Source organism: Microtus oregoni, unplaced genomic scaffold (genome assembly GCF_018167655.1).
Source record: "Microtus oregoni isolate MIOR12 unplaced genomic scaffold, Mior012 000019F_ref0000042, whole genome shotgun sequence".
In the NCBI taxonomy this organism is placed as follows: domain Eukaryota; kingdom Metazoa; phylum Chordata; class Mammalia; order Rodentia; family Cricetidae; genus Microtus; species Microtus oregoni.
Window position 1 is genome coordinate 32,219,467 of NW_024543078.1, and position 24,957 is coordinate 32,244,423.

Consider the following 24,957-nt stretch of genomic DNA (forward strand, 5'->3'; position numbering starts at 1 on the left):
TGGGGTTAGAATGAGCTGGGCCAGCAGCATACGATTGGAGTCTGGGTTCTGTAGTGTGGTGGTGGCCCTGAGTGTCCCGTGCTGCCCTTCTGGACTAGAATTTGAGTTGCGTGTGTTGGTGTCACAGCTGTACGATGGGCAAGACTTGGCAAGGGGAAGGTAGAACCGGAAGTGGCAACCTGGGCTTGCTGTCCCTCTGGCCTTCACCTTTCATTCTCAAACAGCAGATGGCTGGTGGAAGTCAAGTGTAATCCAGGGTCATGACAAGGACAACCTTGGAGGAGAGTCTTCCGGTGTCCTGATTTCCTGTGCCGTCTGCACTTTGAGCAGAAGCAGGCTTGCCCTTCTTCATCCCGTTGTCTACCGCTCTAATGAGTGGAGATGTTGCCCTGGGTTTCTCTCTCCAGGCGCCTTCCCTGTCAGTTCCTAGCTGAAGTCATTTCCGAGTGCTGGGTGCCATGGTTCCCCTAAATTCTCCCTTCTGCACTCGGTTCCCTTCTCCCTCCTCTCAGCCTTTGGGCACCCTTCTCACCAGGGCTCTTTTTCTTTTCCTCTTTTTATTTTCCCGAGGCTTAAGGTGTCTCTGCCCCTCCCACTCCTTGAAGGCCTGAATGGAGAATTGGTCCTCACGCAGCTAATCAGAAATTCAAAGGGCAGCTGATAGGAGGCCTTGCATTCCAAAGGCCTAACCCAGGGTGTAACCGAGGGGTGTGGCCCCCAAGTGACAGTCACCTTAAACCCAGTGACTGTCTTTGTTGATTTACACACTAACTCCTTGTATAAGGAAGCATTTGCCAAGCACAGCCCCATGGGGTGTGAGCTGAAGAACACAGAGCAAGCACTCACCCTACCCCTGCAGGCTGGTGTGCTTATGAACTTGGGCATAGATATTGGGCAACAGTAAAGGTGTCATGCCCTAGCAAGCAGCTTCCCTCACCCCCCAACGTGAAGACAGTGATGGCTAGAAACTTGTTCTTTTTTTTTTAATAAAAGGAGGGCTGGGGAAATTGCCGGCCCTGTGCTGTAAGCCATTATTCTTCAGTGACCTTTTAAAATCAAAAGCAACTGCTCAAAATCTTTAGGAAGTTGAGAGCTGACACCTTCGGTGTCTACTCTTTGGAAGGCTTTCCAGCCTTTGCTGAGTGGTTGTGCAGGGTTTGGGGTGGAGGGGTGGAGAGTGGGGGGTGCCCCTTGTGCTGTAGTCGCATGCGTTGGGGTGGTCATACGTGTTGGGTTCCTGCAGCGGTGCTGTGCCAGACCTGAGGATGAATTCTTCAGATCCAAACCTTGCCATGGATGGGGAAGGAACTGCCAGGGGTGTCCTGGATTCCCTGAGCTATCTGTGACCGGCCTGGAAAGGAAAATGCTGACTCACAGCCACAGAAACAGCAAACTTACCTTTGAAGACTTTGATAATAAGTAGCTAAAACTTGTGTTGATGAAAAGAGAAAGGGTTGGGGAAGGGTGATTGCCAGATACTGAACAAAGCCCCTCCATCACCACCTCATTAGCATTCACTAGAAGTCTTTGAGATCTGTGAGCTACAGTAACAAGGGAAGTAACCCTGACTCAGAGAAAAGTTAATATTAAACCCACCTCTGCACAGCAAGTCTGGTTGGAGTCTTCCAGGGCATTCTGACCATTGCAGTATGCGCTTGCTGCTCACCTTTTTTTAGGCATGTCTGCTGTGGGAACGACCCAGGCTCAGGGCACCTGTTCCCAAGATCATTGCTCCTAGCCTGTCAACTCGGTTATAGCTGAGAGCCCCCAGCGGGAGATTTTGAAGACATACTGGCATCTGGAGTTTGTCCCAGGATTTGTGGTGTGAATGATTGAGGTAGAGCTGGTTCGTTTGGGGATGTTTCCATCCACCCCTTCAGGGAAGTTCCAAGGGTGAGTGTGGCCTGCCGTGACCCAGGGTGGCCCCTCTGATGACGTTTTCTGTCCAGAATCCAGATGGGCCTTTGTTGTTGTGTGCTGGCCTCAATAGCGGAAGATGGGTTGTTTCTAGTCTGTAGAGCTGAGGAGGTGTGAACGGACTAGGGCCAGTCCCTGGGCTTCCCTGTGGTTTCTGGAAAGGAATTGGACCAGATCTCTATGTTGGAGGAACTGTCTCAGCTGTACTGGCTGCGCTCTGTGGCTGATGGGAGACTAGGTAGAAACCAGGCTTAGGTTCTTTGACTGCCTGGGAGAACTACAGGTGTTCCCTAAATTACGTTTGATTGCTAACTTTAATTTTTAAACTCAGATATAGTAATTGTAGATATTCATTGAACACAGCAGTGAGTCTCTCAGCTCAAGCATGCTGTTTTGATAGGGATGTGCGTTATGTACAGATAAAAGTGGGGTAATTAGCATATCATCATCTTAAATGCTCATTCTTTCTTTGTGGTGAGAGCAAATCTATTTTGCCTCCTGGAGGTGGTGGTACACGCCTTTAATCCCAGCACTGGGGAGGCAGAGGCCGGTGAATCTCTGAGTTTGAGGCTAGCCTGGTCTACATAGTGAGTTCCAGAAGAGCCAGGGCTAAGCGGAGAAACCCTGTATTCTCAACTACATCAGCCTTCTGAAGAATGATTAAAAAAAAAAAAACAACAACAAACAAAAACTCAGAGACAGAAGTTGGGGTTCAACCTGAAGGTCCAAAAAAACCAGCCAGCCACTGACTCTTACCTCCATCTCAGTCCGGAATGGTGATCTTGCCTCCAGGAATCTCAGAATAAGACTCTGTGTGCTGTCTCCTCCCGATTTATATTCTTCTCTAGGGTTGGGATTAAAGGCGTGCACCACTACTGCCTGGTTTCTATAGCAAGCTAGTGTGGCTACTGGGATTTAAGGTGTATATTATTGCTGCCTGGACTGTAAGGCAGGCCAGTGTGGCTGTTTTACTTTTCTGATCATCAGGCAAGTTGTATTTATTAAAATACAAATGAAATGCCACTACAGCCTTCTGTGCAATAGAAACTCAGAACTTACTTGCATCTTACAAACTTTGTACCGTTGGCCACGCCCACTCCCGGGCCCCCTTCTGCCCCTGTCCAGATGGTGCTAGCCACCTCTCTCCTCTCAGTTCTGTCAGATTGTTTTTTGATAGTAGACATAAAAGTAAGCTCTTGTGGTGCTTGGCTTTCTGTGCTTGGCTTATTTCAATAACCAAAGTTCAACTTAGGTTGTTGAAAATGGCAGGATTTTACCCTCTTTACGACTGAGTAGTAACCCATTGGGTATGTATACCACATCACTCTTATCTATTCATTTGTCAGTGGGCCCTTAAAGTGATTTATTTAATCACTCCAGTATCTGGCCAGAATCTGAGTCTGATCAAGTTATTAATTTTCCTGGAGACACTATTTTTATTACTTTAAAATTACTATTTGTTCTTTCTGAATGTATTATATATATATATATATATATATATATATATGTGCATGTATGTACACCGTATATGTGCTGGTGTCTGTAGGCTGGAACTGGTGCTCCTGATGGTTGTGAGCCACCATGTAAGTGCTGGGAATTGAACCTGGGTGGCAGTAATCTCCTCCTCCCTCCGCTCCTCCTTCCTCATCTTTTGAAACAAGGTCTCACTAAGTGTCCTTGACGCAAATGGAATTCCCTGTGAAGTCATGGTTGGTCTTCACAAGCTATAGGCCTGTTTCTGCCTCTTGAGTGCCAGGATTAAAGGTGTGCCATGTCCAGTTTAGAACACAATTTTGGGTCGTGATTCTACAAGGAGTTCTCTAACTCAGTGTGGGGCACACGAGAGCATTTGGCAGCAGTAAAACGCTTTTGAGGGGCTGGAGAGATGGCTCAGTGGTTAAGAGCACTGACTGCTCTTCCAGAGGACCCGGGTTCAATTCCCAGCACCCACATGGCAGCTAACAACTGTCTCAAGAGCCAGTTCCAGGGGATCTGACACCTTCATACCAATGCACATAGAATAAATTTAAATAAACCATAAAAATATTAAAAAAAAATAAAAAAAGCTTTTGAATGCACAATGTCCAAATGAACCCAAGCTGAAGCGCAAGGAGTTTGAAGTGTTTCCTGCAGCCCTTGCTTGAGTCCTGCAGCACTTACTAGAGTCCTGCAGTACTTGCTTGGGTCCTGCAGCACTTGCTTGGGTCCTGCAGCTTCTCTGCAGCCTTGGGTCTGAACACAGCATGCACACATTGCAGTGCACTGCCAGTTAACACACGCTGCCTGGAACAGCACAGATTCCAGACTCTTAGCTACATTTCAGTGTTTTTCGTGTGACTGTTTTCTGCTCTTATAGAAACATAATGGCCTCATTGTTGAAAACAAAGTTTTGATATGTTTGGGCCATCATCCTCCAGCGTTATCAAACTAGCATTTTTTATATTATATTGTGTTAGAGTATTTCCATGAGTCTTCTTCCTCCCTCTGCAGTGGCTGTGTGTATCCTGGCTCTGTGGGATTGGAAGTCTGTCACCCCAGGCAAGTGACTGGGGGACAGAGATTCCCTTCTACTTGGTTGGCTCAATAAACACACAGAACTTCATCATGCATTTATTATATTTAATAACTGAATAATTGCTTTTCAATCCCACCACTCCTTTCTTAGAGTTAATTCCTCCACTGGGAGGGTGAGACGGCATTTGGGTAGATAGCCTGCTTGGTCTGGGCCTCAGGGTCAGAAAGCCATAGGAGGGTGGCTTGGGAACAAAACTCCTGTGTTTCCAAAGTTTCATACCAAAGACCAGAAGCTCACAATCGGGATGAGATCTGTAGGAAAAGCAGTTTTTCTTTACTTCTCTAAGTCCAGGAGAAGGAAGTATATGATGGGAGAGAACAGGGGAAGTGGGGCATGTTTCCTCAGCGCTGGTGGAACACCCTGCTACGAAGTCAGAAGTCACCATCTGTTGTTGACAGAGAAGTCTCCAGATGTGGCTGCACAGACTGACAGTTGGCCCTAAGCTGCTGTCCTGACCGATGTCTTGAACTCTGTGGCCAGTGAAGGCATGCTTGTGAGTTGGTAGACTAAGGCCTGCCCCCTGAGGTCAGTGGCTCCAGGATTCTTCCCAGATGCGGTGGATGCCAAGGCAGATTTTATGAGACACAGTGTCCCTTAGAGGTTAAAGCAGTGTTAGGGGTGAAGACACGCAGGCTGCTATCCTACGTCCATCTTAGTGGTAACAACTGTTTTTCTACCATGTACTTTGGGTCAAGCACCTTAAATGCAACATCTTTAGTTTGTTCTACTGCTCTCTGATGTGCGTTCCTTGTCCCCAAGATGTTTCTGGGAAGGAGAAAGCCAGGTTTAGAGACTTCTGCAGGTAAGAGCTGCCAGTGGCTTCCTGTTAGCACTGGCAAAGGCTTGCCCGGTCCAAGGTCACAGTTATCTTAACCTCTTGATTGACACCAGAGTCTACCACCTTCTCAATCATAGACTTACTCTTTTCCTTTTATAAGGAAGGTACTGTGGGCTCTTTATGCTCCAAGGAAATCAATGCTAGAGGATGTGTTTCTGCCTGTGATCCCATAGTAGCCCCTTCAGGATGAATGGAAGCTGGTCTCAACCCTGCCTTACAAACCCTGTATAGCCCTGCCCCGTCTTCTCTAGGAGCATCTCCTATAGTTCTGCCTATCCCTTCCTGTTGAAGAAGGCCACTTGTTGGTTCCCGGCTGCTCAGCCCCGAAATAATCACACAGAGACCATATTATTTAAAACACTGCTTGGCCCACTAGCTCTAGCTTCTTATTGGTTAATTCTTACATCTGAATTTAACCCATTTCTATTAATCTGTATATTGCCTTGTGGCTGTGGCTTACCGGCTAAAGTTCCGGCATCCAAAGTTCTGGCGTCCGTCTCTGGCTTGTCTCTGACTCTGCTTCCTTTCTTCCAGCATTCAGTCTAGTTGTTCCTGCCTACCTACGTTCTTCTCTATCAACTGGCCAAGGTAGTTTCTTTATTAACCAGTGGTATTCACAGCACACAGAGGGGAATCCCACACCTTCCCTGTCTTACCAGGTGGGAGGTGCTGACCCCTATGCAGATTCTAACTATGTTATTTGTTTGTAAGAATGGGGATTCAAGGACTCTATTGCCTAATGTTTGTGATGTAATATTTTCACTGTTTTGCCATTGGCATCCTCTGAGGGTTAGGCTATAGGCTCCAGGCTGTCTCCATTGTCCTTGTGGTGTGCTCTTCAGTCATTCCTGTGGGTGCAACCTTGCCACAGGCTCTGTTTCTCTAACCCTGACCCCTGTGGACAGAGCTGAGGGTAGCTGTCTGTCTTATTCTCACTTTTAAGTGTACCTATGCCAAGAGATGAGATTCACTGCTGCCCCAGTGTATCTGCCTCCTGTAGAATGTTCTCCCTACTCCTCTAAGGCAGGAAGGAGGCTTCATTCTCTTGCAGGTATCCAGTCTCCCGTCACGTCTCTTCCTTGTCATCCTGTTCACATTTCAAAGCTTTTCCAGGCAGGGGGTTGGGAGAGGGAACTCTGCCTCTACTCTCCACGACATACAATCACCCCTGCACTCACTCCAGACTGTTCATCCAGGATATCTTCATAGAGTCCCTACTTCCACATGACCAGGGGTCCAGTCTGGCCCAGGTGGGGTCTTTCTCCTGTCACTGCTTCTTGCTATCTTGCTCAGTCCCCCAACCTCTTTCCTGCATCCTGTCTCTCTCGAGCATTATTAGCTGGACATTAGCCACCATGTCTGGCCTACTCACCCAAACACATTCTCACTTTCTCCCTTGCCTGGAAAATGCTGCCCCCCCCCCATCCAAATCTCAGTCCACACTAGCCTCCCCTGCCCCATGCAAAAAGAATGTCATTTTGTTCCTGGGGACCAAGTGCAGCCAGAAGCCAAGGGGAGACCAGTCTGGGCAGTGGGAAGCACTAAGGAGTGGGGCAAAGCAGAAAGGAAGCAGTAGGCTGGGGAGAAAGTTGTCTCTCGCTGCTGTCTGCAGAGTGGGGATGCCAGAGCCTGCCACTCAGGCGTTGGATGGAATCAGCCACCACAAGAGCTGGCTGCCTACCATGGCTTCTGGATGTCCCAGGCCATGGTTCTGTCTGCCCACAGCTTGCTTAAGAGGTAGAACTGGGTGGGTAAGGGTGTGATGCCACCAATGTGAGTGGCCAGGGAGCAGAACAAAGAAGAACCTTTTCTTATCTGTGTCCATACTACACTGTGCCTGTGGGGCATGGGCCTGCAGGGTGCTGCTGCAGGATCTGGGTGGTCAAATGAGGACTGGTTTTCTCTGCCGTGAATTCCGCTCTAGAACCTGAGGTGTTTAACCACCGGGGATGGGGACCAGGTGGAAGGTGGATCTTCAGCTGAGCCCAGAGAAAGCAGTTGCTATCAGTTAGAAGGAAAAAGGCCCAGAAGTCAGAAGAGAGCACCATGGCTCTGAGTGGAAGGAACCTGGAGTGTGGAGCCCAGCTGGGAGCCTGGCTGAGGGGTCAGCAGGGAGGCCGGGGAACGTACGGGAGAGGTGCAGTCTGATGAGGGACTGTGGGCAAGTCCCCTGGTTTCAAGGCTCTGGCTGGACCTTGGCCCAGAGTCTTTGGCTGTAATTGTTGATTCTCCCCAGGATGGAGACAAACCAGTTTGCTGTCAGGAGAGAGAAGGTGTGTCACATTCACGTAGTTTATAACTGGTAATAAAGAGTAGGCGTTTTCTGAATGGCGTGTTCTTTTAAATAACTTCCGGCAGATTCAGGTATGCCTATAATAAAGAGGCACCTTCTGATGTTTGCCTCCCTGTGTGGCAGGTCTGAGCGATGCCTCAGCCTTCCTAGTGCTGGGATCACAGACACGAAAGTCCACATTTGGCAGTGCCTGCCTCTTAGTGGTAGATCTGAGTGGACCCCAGAGTGTGTGGAGCCCACACTCTCCCTCAGAGCTTATTACATTTAGGACACCGCATCTTCAGGTTCCTTCTGCTGGCTCTGTCAGCACCTCAGTAAGGCTTGGGGCTGAAGCAGTCAACACCTCATGATAGAAAGGAGAATCACTGCTTCCTGCCTTATTGGGTTTGATGTGGGGATCCCGAGTGAATGAAATCCTACAGTCAGGGATCCCCAGGCAACAGAGAATAGAGATGGTGCATGCAGGACTATGACGGAGAGGCTTGCGAAAACCAAGGCTTAAATTAGTGGCTACAGGGAAACAGGAATGACGAAGGGATACCGAGACAGTGAAAGATGACCACAGAGGAAGTAAAAATCTCAGTTGAGGGGGCGAGGAAGAGAACACATGCATATCTACCTGGTGATAACTGCATGACGAATTGGCGTTCTAGATGGCATGGTTGTTTTCTTTCTATTATTTTTGTAGTTGAGACTTGAAGAGCAGCCATTGCTGCCCCACTGCAGAAACAGAAAGATGGATATTTAGTGCCAGGACCTGAGAGGTTGAATTGATGGCTGGAATTTGCACATGTGGTAACCATAAAGGCCCTTGCAGCCCACCCAGACTGCCCTCCCAGCTAAGGCATTTGGGCACATGGACTCAAAGTCAGAGTGTGAGATCCACAGAGCCTGGGCTCTGGGACACTGTGGGCTATTAGAACGCCACATGGGCTGGGCCTGGCGCCAGGGCCACTAGGGCCTCAGGTTTAGAGCTCCATGCTGGGTTTCCCGTGACTCCTTTGCAGGGGTCTCTTCTGCTGCACCGAAGAGACCAGAGCAATTGCTTCAACTTGAACCCATCCATCTTCAAAGCAGTCGTTCTGTAGTCTGAGAAGTTAGACTAGCCTTGTCTGTAGTCTGAGAAGTTAGACTAGCCTTGTCTGAAGCTACACTCTGCTGCTGTGGAGATTGCTTTTAAGGATACAGTCCTACGCAGGTCCGCAGGTCCGCAGGCCTGGGGTAGGAGAGAGGCTGCCCTCTTGGCTTTTAAAAAGGGACCCTCACTCATTCTGGGCTCCTGGCTTGCCCTCCTCCATCCCAGTGCCTTCATCCTGCCCCCCACTCTTGGTTTTTAATTTTTTTCTAAGACACCAGACCATGAGTGGAAAGGTTGAGAAGAAATTTGTCCGGATTGTCCAGCAGCGGGTGGCACTGAGAATGGGGAATGGACACCTACCCCCAGGTGTGCAAAGTGGGTAGTCACTTACTTTGGGGTTTGCCCGAACCCCCACAGCCACCAACCTTTTCCAGTAAGGCCACCCCTCCCCCCCCCCCCCCCCCTTTATTTTAAAGCTTCAGAAGCAGATTGGTAATAAGCCCTCTCTGCCTTAGTGTTTTCCCTCTTCCTACTCCAAATGCACTCTAGCTGGGCCGTGTAGATTACGGGTCGATACTTCCCAGCGCAGACGCAGGGTGGACTGGATAACAGTCAAGATTTTAAAATGCCAAAAGCCCTGGGAACCTGCTGCGTTTTGATTCTCTTTAAGCCCCTGGGCCAGCGCTCCTAGAGGTTTGAAATCCTAGTAATGCCGAACCCCGAGCCAAGCGTCGGTAATTCCAGTCAGATGGCGGCAGGGAGGCGCCCCCACTCCCCCCACCCCCCGGGGGAAGGCGTTTCTTCGCCCACTTCTCCCGCGTCTGGCTGAGCAGCGGTGCCCGGCTGTGGGCTGCGGTCTGCGGGGGAGGGCGGGCTAATTCGTGTCAGATGGAGGGCGGCCGCGCGGGGCCCGCCACTCGCGCCTGGCTTTTGTTCCCGGCGTCTGACTTCTGACGGCTGGAGCTTTTGCAGAGCCCGCTTGAGACGCACGCGACCCGGGCCTTGCCCACTCAGGACTCGGAGCCGTCGGTGCCCCCCGCGATTGCCCGTGGAAGGGGGGCGGATCGCAGAGGTAGCCATGAGGTGGCGCGCGTTGGCCCCGGGCCCGCCTGCGAGGTTGGCGCGGGAGACCGGGGCGCGTGGGCGTCCGCACCAGGTGAGTGTGGCGCAGCGGGCTGATAGGGCTTCCTCGGGCACGCACGCGGGCGTCCCGGGTGGGCTCCCTAGGCTATGCACTCTTGGACTGTGAGCGCGCGCGTACCCCGGCTGCTCCGCATTCGTCTGACTGTGCTGGGCTGTGAACACGAGTGTGTGACAGTGTCTAGGGACGGAGAATCGGATGCAGCCTGCTGTCCGGGTAAGGCCGGGGCAAGGTGGGAGTCAGGACAGTCCTTGCCTATATGAGTCAAAAACCGCTCGAAAATGCTTCTTTGCGACTCTTTCTCTGCAGCGGAGGCGGGCCACTGGCCATTGCGCAGACTCGCTCTTTCGCGCCCGTGTTTCTTGCGGAGGTTTCTTGCAGATGACCCGGTCGCTCCTGGAAGAGGTCTAGTGCAAGTTTCCGGGTCTTCACGGACACTGCAGCGTCCTGTAGATTATAGGACCATCCTCTGGCGTTCAGATAAAACAGGCGCACGGTAGAGGCCCCACCCCCCTTTTCTATGTCTTATAAATCCAGCATCAACTTCGATTGTTTTCCCAGAAAACTTTTGGGAGATTCTGTATAACGAGAGGTCCGTATGTCAGCTTTGCTTCAGCAGTCACACATGGCTGTTCTAAAGCAGTGGTTCTCGACTTTCCTAATGCTGCGACCCTTCAATAACAGTTCCTCGTGTTGTGGTGACTCCCAACCATAAGATTATTTTCGTTGCTCCTTCATAACTGTAATTTTGCTACTGTTATGGATCGTAAATATCTGATAAGCAGGATATCTGATATACAACCCTCATGCAAGGGCCGCTATTGTGACCCACGAGTTGAAAACCACTGCTCTGAAAAGTGAGGCTAATGTTGTTTCTGTGTGTGTGTGTGTGTGGGGGGGGTCTCTCTTGCCCTGCGAGTCTGCCTTCTGTGGCTATGTCTGCGGACAGCTCTGCAGATAGAGAAGGGTTTTGGTTTGGTTGAGCTGGGAATGTGTTTTTGAGCAGTGCTGTTGCCTTAGAATGTTAGCTAGCTACCCCAATTCACCTACATTTGCTTCCTGTGGTGGGCTGAATATTTCCTGAAGGGAAAATATAGCTTGGATTGTGCAGACACATCCTTGTACTATGAAACTACTTAGCCACGGTGACCTTTGGTGGAGAGAACCTGGCTGTGGGTTCCCTGTGCGGTTTTGCTTTTCCGCTAAACGCAGGGCTTCCCAACCCTCCAGAGACCTCACTATCAAGGCTAATTGCCCTGGCCCTCTCCTGGTGTCCTTGTGGAATCAGCCGCCTTAATGGTTAGGCTTCCACAGTTTGGCTTCTAACAATTAAATGCAATTTAGGTTCCTGAACTGGCTTTGCCAACTGCCTAGCCTTGCTGACCCTCCTCCCCCTTTCCAGGAGAAATGAAAGCAGGGGATCAGGTGAAGACAAGGGCAGTCTAACTCCTTCCAGGCTTCTTTCACAAGAGAGATGTTATGTAGGGTGCACGTGAGCAGATGTTATTACACTATCTTAATAAACTCCCCGGGGAGCCAGCAATTGAAATGGCTGAGCAGTCACCACAGTGCCTCTGCTGTTTCCACTTTGCAGCTTCTAACTGTGGACCAGTGAGCAAGAGCCTGGTAGGGAAACAGTACCTCTTTCTCCTTGCTTGGAATAAAGGTGTTTGTGACCAATGAAATGTTACAGTGTCTCTCCCTGGCCCACAGACTACAGCCAATTCATTTAGTGCACAAGTCTTAATTGAGGGACTGTGGTCTGCTATCTGCCAGCTGGGCAGGGCTCACAGAGGACAAAGGCAAAAGAACTTGGTACCCCACACCTAGGATATAGGGGTCTAGCACAAGAGAGAAGATTATAAACAAAGAGCTGTGAGATTGGGCAGAAAAGGTATGTGCCAGCCTGGGTGTGACGAAGGGTGAACTCCCTTGCCTGTCTGAGTGTGGCATTGGAGTGAGCCTTATCCCTCATTGGTTGCCTATGGGCTCTAGGTCTTGAATGTCATTTTCCATCTGGGTCTGTGGGGATTGTGATATCTACATGTAAGTGACTTGCTGTGTGAATGTTGCAGACTCTTGCAGGGCTCTGGAAACAGGGTGTCTGCTATCACGTAGGCAATATCTATTTTGACACAGGCATAAGAAGGAGTAGCCAAGCTTAAACGTAGATGGCAGAGCAATTGCAGAAGTTTCTGCTGGGTTCAGGGCACTTTCTCTTTCTGTGACCGTGTTGTCTACATCCTAGCAAGAACAGGGAGATAGGTAGGCTGGGAAGTATCCACACAGCCAAGGAACTTGAAGCCTTTGAGTCTAAATCTAGAAATGGCCTCTTATGCTCTTGGATGTGGCCACGGTTTCTGAATTTTAGTCGGGAGAGCTCATTGGTGACATGTGGACAGAAGGATGTGTTGGTCTTGCATCCCCTGCCTCCAGCGTTGCTAAAGGTTTTTGTTTGTTTGTAGATTCATCAGATTTTTCTATCTAGGCTGTCAGGCTACCAGGAAGAAGCCTATTTTACAGCTTTCTAAATGGGGTGCCTTTTAATTCCTTTTTTCGCCTCATTGTACGTTTTAGAACCTTTTAGACTCTTGATGTGAAGTCTTGATTAGCACTACTGCAGATCTTAAAAGGAAGCCTGGGCTCCTCTGACTAAGGATGTTTGCTGTAGGATTTATCTAGCCACATGTGATCAAGCGAGGAAGCTCCTTTTTCTTTGTTTGAGATATTATCAGAAAAGGATGCTGGATATTGCCAGTGGGTTCTTCTCATTGATTTAGAAGACCAACTGGTTCCCTTCTTATTAATTGCTTTTTAGATAGTTTTGTTTTTTGAGAAAGGGTCTGGCCTCTACCATTTCCCTGCCTCAGCCTCCAGATTCCTGGTATTTAATTGATTGATATTTTCAATGTATGAACTCTTGTATTTCTGGGATAAGCCAACTTTTCACAACATAGTATGGGTTATTTATTTTGTTTACAACTGTTTGGGAATTTTCCAGAGCTTGCTGTTTGTGTTCCCAACTTTGATTCCATTGTGGTCAAAGAAGACTTCTCTTTTTCAGTGGGACTTGAATGCATTTTGATTTGTTCAGACTTGTTCTGTGTCCACAATAGGGCTGAACACGCCAATGCACTTGAAAGAATGTGCGTTCTGTTGCTCTTAAGTCAAGTATTCTGTTTCTGTTAGGTCAAACTGTTTGATACTATCATCCAAATCATTTGTATCCATGTTTATTTTCTGACTGGATCTGTCGATTGCTGAAAGAGGGTTGCATAACAATGCCCCCGACATGGTGGCTTAGCAGAAATGCATTCCTGAAACAACTGAGGAAGGACACAGACATCATTCATGGTGTGTGCATGGTTGGTTTGTTTTGAGGCCTCTTCTTCACTTGTAGGTAGCCATCTTCTCCCAGGTCTTAACATGGCTATGCCTTTGTGAACACAGCTTCTTTGATGTGTCTTCTTCTAAACCATGACAATTGTTTGTATTATTTTGGGTAGCTCTAAGGTGTCCCTGACCAACACCTCATAGGGAGGTATTAAAAGCCTGACAGTGAAATTTTCATCTAAGAACCAGTGCCTTCTGGGAGCAGCATTGTCTATCTATGCACGCTGCTTCCATTTAAACTTTCTTTAAGAAATATATGTTTAAAATAAGTTCACCTCACAAAATTGTGGGTTTCAATGTGGTTCTTTCTTTCTTCATTCCATAGTTTGGCTAGCTTCTATCTACCTCTTTTTCTCCACCTCCCTTCTTCTCCACTTAAACTTTTCCACCCTTGGTGTTCTTTATTTTCATACCACTCATGTTCTCCCAGAGCCCCGATTTAAGCCCCCTGCTCGCTCAGTGGCCTGAGAGGGGAGCTCAAGTGTCTGGGCAAGAGGTGGAGCCATGGAAGCCCAGCTTCCAAGACCCCTCAGGAAAGGATGCATAGTTTCCCATGCCTGTTCCCCCAAAACAGGCTAGAGAGGGAAGGTACCAAAGGCAACCACCCAGTCTAGACAGTCAAAGGTGAATGCAGGGAAAAATTCTAGTTTCCTTCCTTCCTTCCTTCCTTCCTACCTTTCTTTTTCTTTTTTTCCCTCACTGGGCAGTCCCAAGTTAAACATATAGATTTAAAATTTGAAGCTAGCATCCATATATGAGAGAGAAAAATGCAGCCTTTGTCTTTCTGGACTTCATATATGTAACTCATTATAATGTTTCCTGGGTTCATCTGTTTTCTTTTGCAGCTGAATAAAATTCCTTTGTTTGTATTTCTTCTTCATCATCCATTCTTCAGTTGAGAAAACTAGACTGATTTCATTTCATAACTACTATAGCACATGGCTTTGTATTGGATGATTAGTTACCTTTTAGTGGTTTTTAATAGGACAAAACGTGCATGTTTACCCATGATTTCCCGTTTGGGCGCTCTTCATTCTGCTTTAGAGTCTCTTTTTCCGTCTTCCTTTTATCTGAGGACCATTTTAAATATGTCTGTGGTATTTGCCAGTTGTTGGCAAGTTCTTTTAGCTTTCAGCTTTGGAGTAAATATCTTAATAAGTTTATAAAAGTCTTTCAATTTTGGAAGATACTTTGACTGCAGAGTTTAAATTGGCTGATTTTCTTCGGTATTTTGTACTGTTTCACTAACTTCACCCAGATGTTTTGAAATTTATTATTTTCCTAAACATTTATGCTCATTTTAAACATTGTGTGCATATGAGCGTATCTGTATGTCATAAGGATGGTGCCCTTGGAGGCCAGGAGTATCAAACCTTGGACTAGAGTAACAGGTAGGTGTAAGCCGCCTGTTGTGTAAGCTGATAACTCAGCTGAGGTCCTGGAAGAGCAGTCTGTGTCCTAAGGGCTGAGCCGTCTCTCCGGCCACATAGCTGAACAATCTTGAAGTGAGAAATCTTGTTAATCCTAATTGTTTGTCCGCGTATGTGATGTGCCCCCCGCCCCCAGTGTTTTTAAGGTTTTTCTCCTTGTTACTGGGTTTGAATAATTTGTTTTCATGTGCCTTGGCATAGTTACAGCCAACTTTTGTTTCTTGGCTCTATGTCTTTGCAGTTTTCCTTGCATTTCCACACATTTTTTAGTCATTATGCCTTCCAGTATCCTTTTTGTGCTTTTGCCCCATTAGGGGCGCCAAGTAAACATTTATTTGTCTTGCGTGGCTCTGGACACTTGTTTGTTTGTTTATATGTACATTATCTCATTTTGTTGCTTTATATGGGAGGTTTTCATTGTGATGATTTGTGTGTGTGTGTGTGTGTGTGTGTGTGTAGGGGGGGGAGTTTGAGACAGGATTGCTCTGTGTAGCTTTGAAGTCTATCCTGGAACTATCTCTTGTAGACCAGGCTGGCCTTTAACTCACAGAGATCCACCTGCCTCTGCCTTCCCAGTGCTGGGATTCAAGGTGTGTGCAGCCACCACCGAGCTTAATTGTAATGATTTTTTTTTAAGTTCACTATATCTTTTGAGTCATTGGCCAATAATTATATCCTAAATATTTTTTTTAACTCTGAAGATTGCATGTTCTTTTGCCATTGTTTTCTTCGGCTCTCTGTGCAGTGTTTAGATCTCCCCATTTCGAGAATTATAATACAATTTTAATAGCACCCTCAATGTCCCTGTTTACTAATTCTAACTTCTCAGTCAATTCCCATAATTTTTTTTCTTTTTTTTCCCATCATTTTTTTTCTAGTTATGAATTCTATTTACTTTCTTGTCTCCCTGAGTGTCTGGTAAGTTTTGACTTGGTGAATTTTACCTTGTTTGGATTCTTGGGAATTTTGTGGCCTTTGTGGTCTTCTGGTGTGCTTTTTCTCTGAAATGCAGTCGTGTTTCAGGACAGCAGTAACAGCCTTGGGGCAGTGTTTTTCAGATTGTTTATGCAGGCCAAGGGAGGTGTTCAAAGTACAGCTAATCTTTACAAGGCATGGTCTTTCTGCATCTCCTGTAAAACAGGGCAAAGCTGGGGTTCCTGACCTACAGCAGGCAAGCACTGTTCTCAGCTCTGGGGAACACAGGACCCTGTTTCTCTAATTCTGCTGGAGAGGCATAGGGTGTGTGTTGGAGGGTTCAGGGGTTCTTCTCTATATCCTTGATGGCCATAGATATGCACTTCATTACTGGTGCTTTTTATGAGCTTTTCTGCAGGCCTTAAGAATTCTGCAGCTCTTTGTTCGGTGGTAACCTGTCCAGGAAACTCTTCTTGCCTTCCTCAATAGAGTTATCTCAGTGGACTCAGCTTGAATCTTCTCTGCAGCCTAGAGAATCTCTTCAGACAGAAGTGGCGGTAGGAGTGAGTGAGACAGGAGGGTCACCCCAACTTATTCTTCCATGTGAAGTGCAATCATGGGTCCCTGAACAAGGATGCAGTTAGTATGTGTGTCATCAGGTGTGGTTGTCTTTGTGATGGTATCACAGAGTGTCTTTACATAAATTACGATTGCCCTGAAATCCCCAAGTGAAAAGACTTCAGCCTCATTTCAAGCTCAGCACACCTTGGCGCATGAGGGGCGTCGCTGACCAAAGCATCCTCATCACAACTCTTCATTTCCTGCTGCAGTGATTTCAGAACAGTGGTTCTGTTTATTCTGTGCATGATTCTAGGTGTGCGAATACATGTAGTCTCTAGTAATACTTTTGCGCCAGCAATGAAAGATTCTGTGGATTCAGAGCTAAGTAAATAAAAAATGCTGTCGTGGTGGTCCACATCACCTGAGGTCCTTGAAAAGCAGGTTGTCACATCTTCCTGGGATTGTTATTTTATTTAGATCTACATTTTCCCCGTTTCCTGTAGATTTTAGCTAGTCCGATGTACAATTCTGAAGCTTGAACTCTGTGCCCTCTGTAGCTGCCATCCAGGGCATGAAGCAAGCTCCCTTCAACAGTGTTCCTTCAGGGTTTGTGCCCACACTGCCGTGCAGTGCGTTCTATGGTTCTTACTTCTGTTGACTCAGATGTGCTTTAATGGTGGCGGGCGTCCTAGAACTCTGATATCCTTGCATCTTGTAGATAGCGAGATGGTTTCCATCCATGTGCCTGCACAGATAATAGGCGCCTCTGTGTTTCCAAACACTATTCTGTCGTACTACCAACATTTTTGAAAAATTCATTCTTCTTACAAGAGCTAGTTATTAGGTTATTTCTTGTTTGGGACAGTTCTTTTAATTGTCAGGGAAAATAGTATATTGACTACACTGCCTGAGTGCTGGGGACTGTACAGAGAGTAAAGCACTTCCTGCAGCCCCAGATACTTTGTAAACTAGATTGTCACATCTTTTAAAGTTTGTAAGAAATTATCAAGCTTTTTTTCCCCAAAGCAGTTGGTACTAAGATCATGAGACATGAGACATGATACATTTTATTTTCTCAGTAAATGTAAGTTGTTTTGGTGGGTGTGCAGTGACCTCCGTGTGTGTGTGTGTGTGTGTGTGTGTGTGTGTGTGTGTGTGCTGATAGTATCTGCATGGTTAATAGTTACTGATCATGCCCTGTCATCAGTAAATAGGCATAGGGATGTTTCTTAACACAACGAACTTTTCTAAGAGCCTCAGACTCTGTAAACACGAACTTGACGGATAAAAGTTAATCTCCTCATACAGATACTTGTCATCGTGGTTAAGGACGGAGCATGCGTTGTGCGTTCGGCTAATTCTAGGCTTGTCTTTTCTACAGAAGAGCACATCCCAGCACCGCTAGCCCCCGAATCTCTGAATCTTAGTGGTTATTTTGGGACACCTTTGAAAGGAAAACTGTTCAGTGCCTCTTAACTTCATTTTGCTCTTTGCTAATCATTTGTCCTCGAAGAAAAAGCCTGAGGGTCAGGGAGGGGTGTGTGGTTACTTTGTTATTGCAGTAGATGATGTCAGGCTGGAGGCTGGAAGGAACATAGTATCACCCAGGTAGCTGCCTAAGGTCTCACTCCTGAAGCATCCTAGGGGAGATGCACCTACTGACAGAGGGTGAGCTGCCCTCTGGATTCCAGAATGTCATCCACCGACTCTTTTCCGGAACTGTAGTTTGCTTGGTAAAGCTCCTCTTTCAGCCCCTTTCAAGGCTTGCTAGATTTATTATCTCGTAGGAAAGAAATGAAAAAAAAAAAAAAAGAAGATGCCACGAGCTGAAGTGCTGACAGTTTCTTCCTTTACTCTTTCAGCCAGAAGAATTTACTACATGTCCTCACAGTTTTAAGAAAAAGGACTTTAAAAAGCCCAGAGTCTGTGGAGTGTGCAGACAGACCATTGCTGGTCAAGGGATCGCTTGCCGAGGTAAGTCCATGCCCTGGAACCGCTCACTTCTTAGACCCTGGGGAGGGAGGGAGGACGGGGAGTAAAATGAAGACTGCCTTTCGCCTGGGAGTTTCCAAGAGTTAAGTCATGGAATTTCCCTGTTGTGCCTCTCTTCACCCCCACCTGGCAGGCCTTCCCATGTTTATACAGATAAATACTCCTAAGGAGAATTTCTAGAAAGAGCTGAGCTATTACCATGGGAAAGTAGGCTGCCATGGGCAATTTGTGACTTCATGTCAAGTCTTTTATAGCTTACACTTCAAATCTTACAGTTTGTAAGTGAAGTGCCTATTCTTGTGTTGGGGTCCATTTGTTGTTGTTTTAATGACTTACTTATTTTATGTGTTTTCCTTCCTTCCTTCCTTTCATTTTTTTCCCTGAGTGTATGTCCGGATGAGGGTGTTGTTTCTTCTAGAACTGGAGTTACAGACAGTTGTGAGCTGCCATGTAGATGCTAGGAATTGAACACAGGTCCTCTAGAAGAGCAGCCAGTGCAGCCGTCTCTCCAGCCCGAGTTTGGGTCCATTGTATGTTGGCACCTTCTTGATGGTTAAACCTTACAATTAGTGCAACTTTGAATTCTTTTCTGATGGTACACTGATAAGTCTCCAAAATGAATGTGTAACTGCCTTCCATCACACAGCCCTTAAGGACTGGGCCTTTGGGGAATGATGGGGACAGTTCTTCCGTGTCCAGTCCATTGTGGAGGTTTAGGGTTTTCTTCATGGTCACTCTTATTTCTGCCTAGCTTTGCTTCTTCCTTCAGCAGGCTAGCCTGACCTCTTGTCTGCCTAGCTTGGAATCCGAGTGCTGGACTGTAGTGTTCATTGACACCCCCAGCAGTTCCTTTGTGGACGATTTCCAGGGTGTCCCTGTTAGGCCTCTATAGCGTTAGGACTGCCTTGGCTCTTTTCTCTCTTTTTGACCTCCTGAAGTTTTGGAGTAGAGGGAAGATGGACCACGGCGAGCCAGGAGTGGGCTGAGAGTGGGGCCCTCTTAGGATCTGTGTAGAGTTAAGGGAATCTGCCTGGTCGGTAGTGTTACGGTTGGATGCCCTCTGCCACACAGCACTAAAGAACATGCTAACTGCTGTCCTCTGTGGCTCCCATCCTAGGTCTGCTAAGTGTGTCTCCCCTGTACCTGAGCCCCAGATATCTCCTCCCGTCCTAGGTCTGTTAGGGAGGGGGTGTCTCCCTGTTTTTTTTTTTTTTTTTTTGATTTTTCGAGACAGGGTTTCTCCGTAGCTTTTGGTTCCTGTCCTGGAACTAGCTCTTGTAGACCAGGCTGGCCTCGAACTCACAGAGATCCTCCTGCCTCTGCCTCCCGAGTGCTGGGATTAAAGGCGTGCGCCACCACCTCCCGGCTCTCCCTGTTTACCTGAGTCCCAGTTGTCTCCTACTAACCTAAGCCTGCTGGGGGTCCTTCTGTTTACTTCAGTCCCAAGTGTTTCTTTCCATCCCAGGCCTGCTGGGGGTCGTCTGTGTCTCTGTTTACCCCCATCCCAGGTATCTCTTCCCACTGCACTCCTATCCCAGATTCCTCTTCTCATCCCATTTTCACGCCTCTCACCCCCTGTCGTGGGGGGGGGGCTCTCCTCTCACCCCCTGTAGTGCAGGGCCTCTTCGGCCTTTAGCTTAAAGGCAGTTTCCTACAGTCCAACATGGCTCTAAGTCATGACTTGCCCTAGAGTACAGGGGACTGGGAAGATGTCATGGATGCTGAGGTCAACTAGGCAGTGGTTGGTGGGTGGAGCCTCATTGATTGGGGAGGGGCCTCCATGTGCCAGACTGATGTGTAAGGCAGACAGCGGCAGTGGTACAGCCACAGGAACAGGCGGGGTCTCTCCGTCCTGATGGCCAAAAGGAAAAGGAAAAGAGCTGAGGGCAGATCACTAGTGCCCATGAGGTGAACAGAGCTCTTTGGTTGGTTAGCAGAGGTGACCTTGCTGGGAAAGTGCGCAGGTAGTAAACACTTGCTGTGTAAGAGCTGAGGAACTGAGATTAGTTCCCGAAACCCACATAAAGTTTGAAAGAATGAACTGGCTCCTCAGAGTTGTCCTCTGCCCTCTGCCCATGTCCCACACGAAATCCCCTATGATAATGTTAATAAGTAAAAATAAATAAAAGCAATTGGACCTCTAAACATGACCCTCAAATCTGAAAATAAAGAGGTGAAGTGGAGTTGAGGTGGTCCCTTGGAGTCAGCATTAGCTAGTTATGTGCAGTCTGGGGACAGGGTAATAGTGGGTCCGCTGAGTCCATACAGACCTGGGCTCTCTTCTGAGCGGTAGTCTCAGCAAAGACAAGATTTGCTTCTCCATCTAGGGCTAGGACCCACAGAGCGATTGAACCAGAGGGATGGACAGATGAGTGCAAAGCCTTCCTCCAGCTTTGGAGTACGCCCGTCAGAGTTGTGTCTCCCAAGATCCCTTTATGGAAAGTGCTCCTACAGTGGTCCCACCTGTCTAATACCCACACATGTCTTGTTCTAATATGTAAGAACAGCTCGTGCACTGAGATCTGGTGGAAGGGCTCTTTAGATGAAGGACTTTGCTTTCCAACACCTCCAGCAGTGACTGGCATGCGCCATGATCATTGTCCCCAGGAAGAGTTGGTTTATTGAGGAACTATCCCCTACAGCCTTCTTCCTATATCAATATGCTACCCTTAGCACATGAAATAGTTTCTGTTACTATTACATAAAAAGAATCAGTGAGTAAGAGCAGCAAGGAGAAGCCCAAAGCAGTGTTGAGGCTCTGACTTGCCGTCAGTGTGTGCTGGTTGGATGGGAGCTATTGTCTTTGTTTTTCTGGACAGTACACGTTGTGTTAGCCCTGTCATAGCCTGGTTGGGGTTCCTTCTGTAAAGTGAGGACTCCAGGCTGGACCTGCAGCTTCTGCAGACTCGGTCGGTGGTGTTTTTAATAAGTGCTCTGTGAAATGTCAGGGACTTCAGTGGACATGTCAGAATGGTATGTGGTTGTATGTATCTGACTGCATGTGCTTGGTGCTAACATGTGAACGGAACCACCTATGTGGTGGTGTTTGTACATATGAATGGTTGCAGCTAAGAAATGCATGTGTACATGATTTTTTCATTCCTCTGACTGCATGTATTTGTGTGCACACATCTGTGTGTGTGTGTGTGTCTATATACAAAGAAGGTTCACCTGAGAGCATCACTCTCGCTCAGGGCATTTGGTAGGACTGTGCTTCTCCGTTCTACCATGCCTGTAATCTTGGGCAGAGCCTGCCTGGGAGGTGCTTGAAAGAGAAAAGTGGGGCTAGTGGTACTTGAAACGGAGGAGGTATTCAGCAAGTTCCTCCGTCATTCACTTGTTAAGAAAGATTTGGTAAGGCGTGTCATTCCCAGATAACCATTTCAGCTTTTCAGGTCCCAGGGATGCAATCAGGCATTCATTCATAAGTGTGAAGGCCTTGTGGCCCAGAGGGCACTAGCATTATGCAGCTTTCTTCCAAGTTCTGAAAAGCTGTGAGATGCTATGAGCACAGCCCGCACCCCCACCCCAACACTGGGACCCTCAGCTGTGCTGCCTCGGGTATTTTCTCCCTCATCAGTCAGCACTGTGGGCCCCTCCTCACACACCGCTTCGTCCTAGGACCAGAACTATGAGGAATAGATGTGCTGGCATTGCTCAGCCACTCAGATCGTGGTAGTTTCTTATAAAAATAGCAATCCAGGCCAGACGGTGGTGGCACACGCCTTTGATCCCAGCACTTTTGGGAGGCAGAGGCAGGTGGATCTCAGTGAGCTCGAGGCCAGCCTGGTCTACAAATGAGTTCTAGGACAGACGGGACTGTTACAGCGAAAAACCCTTTTTCAGAAACCAAAGAAAACAAAAACAAAAATAGCCAAATAGACCAAGACATCATATTTATACACCAAAGTACAGCAATTCTGTTGTTATTGCAGTTATTACTTTAATACCCTAGAATTACATTTCAGGAATATTAATTCTGGTCTTTCTCAGGACCTTTAAATTTTTTTTAAAGATTATTACTAAATTCGTTGCCACGGGTACTACTTAGCAGGAGGACGTTTTATCCTGTCTCTGAGGACAATGTAGTGTGCCGGGAGGAAGTGCTATGATGCTCTGGGTTGCGTGTGTGAGCCCAGAACCCTTCAACAGTGCCTTCAGAGATGAAGCACCCTGCCAGTTCCACAGGCTCGGGTGTCAGCTGGGTAGTCCTGGGAGGCATAGAGATGACAGCCGCACACAGCGTGGTGGCTCAGAGACAGGCAGACCTGAGGCGCATTAGGGAGATGCAGTAGGTCCTGCATGGTATAGGCATGGGAGGGGAGACATCACAATACCAGAGGCAGTGGACTTTCAAAGGGTGCCAGGGGCCAAGGCCTTAGTCTGTTGGCTCAATAAAAGCAGCAAAGCCTGCCTGTGGAGGCCCAGCTTGTCTCAGGAGAAAGCAGAGGAATCCGGCATCCCTGTATTGCCTGGTCTGCATCTCCTGTCTGGGGCAAGGATCTGTGATATTGCGACCAGATATTGTGACCAGCCTCCCTCCAAGCTCTGGTTCCCTGCTCTGTGCTTGTTGTAGCCTTCTTAGAGGTCAGTGCTTACCCCATTAGACTGCAGAGCTGGCATCCTCCCTCTTAAGTCAGTGTTTCTGCATTGTCTGTTGACTGTCTGGGCTGGGTTGCCTTGGAGACCTGCCTCCCTGCCCTTTGATACCTCCCATCTCTGGCCTGTTTTGGGGAGTGGTCCTGGGAAACCATAAAGCTTCCATTAGGAGGACTGCATCCTTCCCTGAGTGGCCTTTGAGGCTGGGCCTCCCGTGTGCATCCACCTCTCTCAGACACCTGAGTGACCCTCTCACAGTGCTCAGTCATGGCTGTTGCTGTCCTGCTTCCTTGTCAACTCCCATCGTTGTTTGGGTTTCTGCACAAGCCTCAGTTCCTCAGGAGGTACCTTGCTGCCCTGATTCTCTCCTGATGCCTGGATGGTCAGTGAGTAGCTGCAGAACATTGTTTGGTTTCTGTCCTAGCAGGAAGTCCAGGATATTGAAAGGCTGTCTTTGCGTTGGGGACCTTGGTGCTGAGCGTGTTCCTGGCACAAAGCAGGCATGCTGCTCTTGGTGTGGCACTCACTTGTACCACATTGAGTGAGTATGATTACGCTTGTGTGATGGATGTGGTTTCAGTATACTTTGTCCTCTCTTTTGGTCTCTGGAGACAGGGTTTCTCTGTAGCTTTGAAGCCTGTCCTGGAACTCAATCTGTAGAGCAGACTGGTCTTGAATTTACAGAGATCTGCCTGCCTCTTTCTCCCTAGTGCTAGGATTAAACACATGTGCCACCACCGCCTGGCGGTTTCTCCCCTCTTAATCTCCATTGTGGATGTGAAGAGAGTGGAAACACTCTCACCCTGTATTGAGAAGCAGGGCCTATAGAAAGTTACCAGGGTTTACAGAGTTATTCCCATGGACCTCAGTGATTAAGTACTGGTGCTTTCTGTAAGAGGGTGCGTGGTTATGCTTGCACGCCTCATACATACACGCACACATGTATGCGTCCTATGTCTCACCACATGTCCTTCTCTGTCTTGGGACTTTGCCATTACGATACCATTGCCAGATGTGGCCCTTCCACCTTGGAGAAGAACTAGGTTAAAATCAGTTTTATTCAGTCTGCTGGTTTCATGACAAGCCACACAAAATAGGGCAAGTTAATCAGAAAGACCCCCCCAAAGGCCCCATGTCCAGTGGGCAGGTGTCAAGTGCAGGGATGTATTAAGGTAGCCGTGGTATGAGGAAAAGGATGTTAACTCTGGGGAGGCTCTGGGAGCAGGTTTGTGAAGATGCCACTCTGATCGGCTCTTCTTCACCCTCTCCACTGCCTCACATCACTCAGCAGGCACGCAGGAAAATCTAGATCATGTTGGCAGGTGAATGCCTGGCTCCTCCAGCTGTTCTTTTCTTACAAATCCTCAGGAAGTAGGTAACTTTAAACACTTTCCCAAAGCAGTTAGAGGTGACTCCCCTGACAACTGTAGTCTGACCTCTTCCATACTTTCCTCTATGGTCTTCCTTAAAATGCCCCTGTGATGACCTGGCCTGGCTCAACAGCCTCCTCCCCCATCAGACTTGCTCCCACACATGGTGGTATGATAGAATCTTCCAGAAGAACAAGGAAGAAGAAAAGGCACCCGAGAAACTTCTGTCTCTCTCACTTTACTTATCTGGTACAAAGCACATGTCTCTCTCCCTCCCCTTCTCCCTTTCTCCCTTTCTCTCTCTCTCTCTCTCTCTCTCTCTCTCTCTCCCACTTCTCCTCAGTTCTGGATTTTGACTGAAATGCTTCCCACTGTTCTTCAAAAGTTTGGGTGGTTAGGATTTGAGGTCTGTAGGCCAGGGACTTCTGAGTCCTACTGGTCAATTTTGCAGGCAGATTTTGCTTGAAATTTTTTTGCATAGCCTGGCTGATAAATTTGAAGCTTCTGCTCCCCAGCAGCTGTGATCTGGACATGTTTAGAGCTGCAGGGCTGCTGATTTCCAAGTTATTGCTCAGCCAGTGCTGCTCTCTGGGTGCTCGCGGCTGTTCGGGCCACCCCAGGGGGACAGCTAAAGAAGTGGTTTCTGAGTTCCCACAGAGGGTGTTGGAGAACATGAAAAGCAGACAGCGATTCACTCACAAGCTCATTTGTAACTTGGTAAATATCTGTAGAGTGTTGTACAAAAGACTCTTGACAACCTTGTCAGCCTGCAGCCTGGATTCCCAAGGCTCCTGGAGACACTTTGAAGAATAGCACCTCCAAGACGACATATAGCAATGTCAGGCCTTTTGGAGC

The 24,957-nt window shown here is 47.8% G+C and overlaps 1 protein-coding gene across 5 annotated transcripts in view; it reads left to right on the plus strand.

Moving 5' to 3' along the window:
- Positions 1-24,957, plus strand: part of Tns3 (tensin 3) — a 232,873-nt gene that overhangs the window by 24,551 nt on the left and 183,365 nt on the right. For 2 of the 5 annotated variants that reach the window (XM_041668810.1, XM_041668811.1), the window contains exons 1-2: positions 9,645-9,857; positions 18,004-18,115. In XM_041668810.1, the coding sequence (XP_041524744.1) occupies positions 9,780-9,857; positions 18,004-18,115 (190 nt within the window). In that variant the 5' untranslated portion in view covers positions 9,645-9,779. Of the gene's footprint in view, positions 1-9,644; positions 9,858-10,042; positions 10,059-18,003; positions 18,116-24,957 lie in introns of those variants that run through there. The other 3 variants (XM_041668817.1, XM_041668815.1, XM_041668812.1) reach the window with 2 other exon arrangements.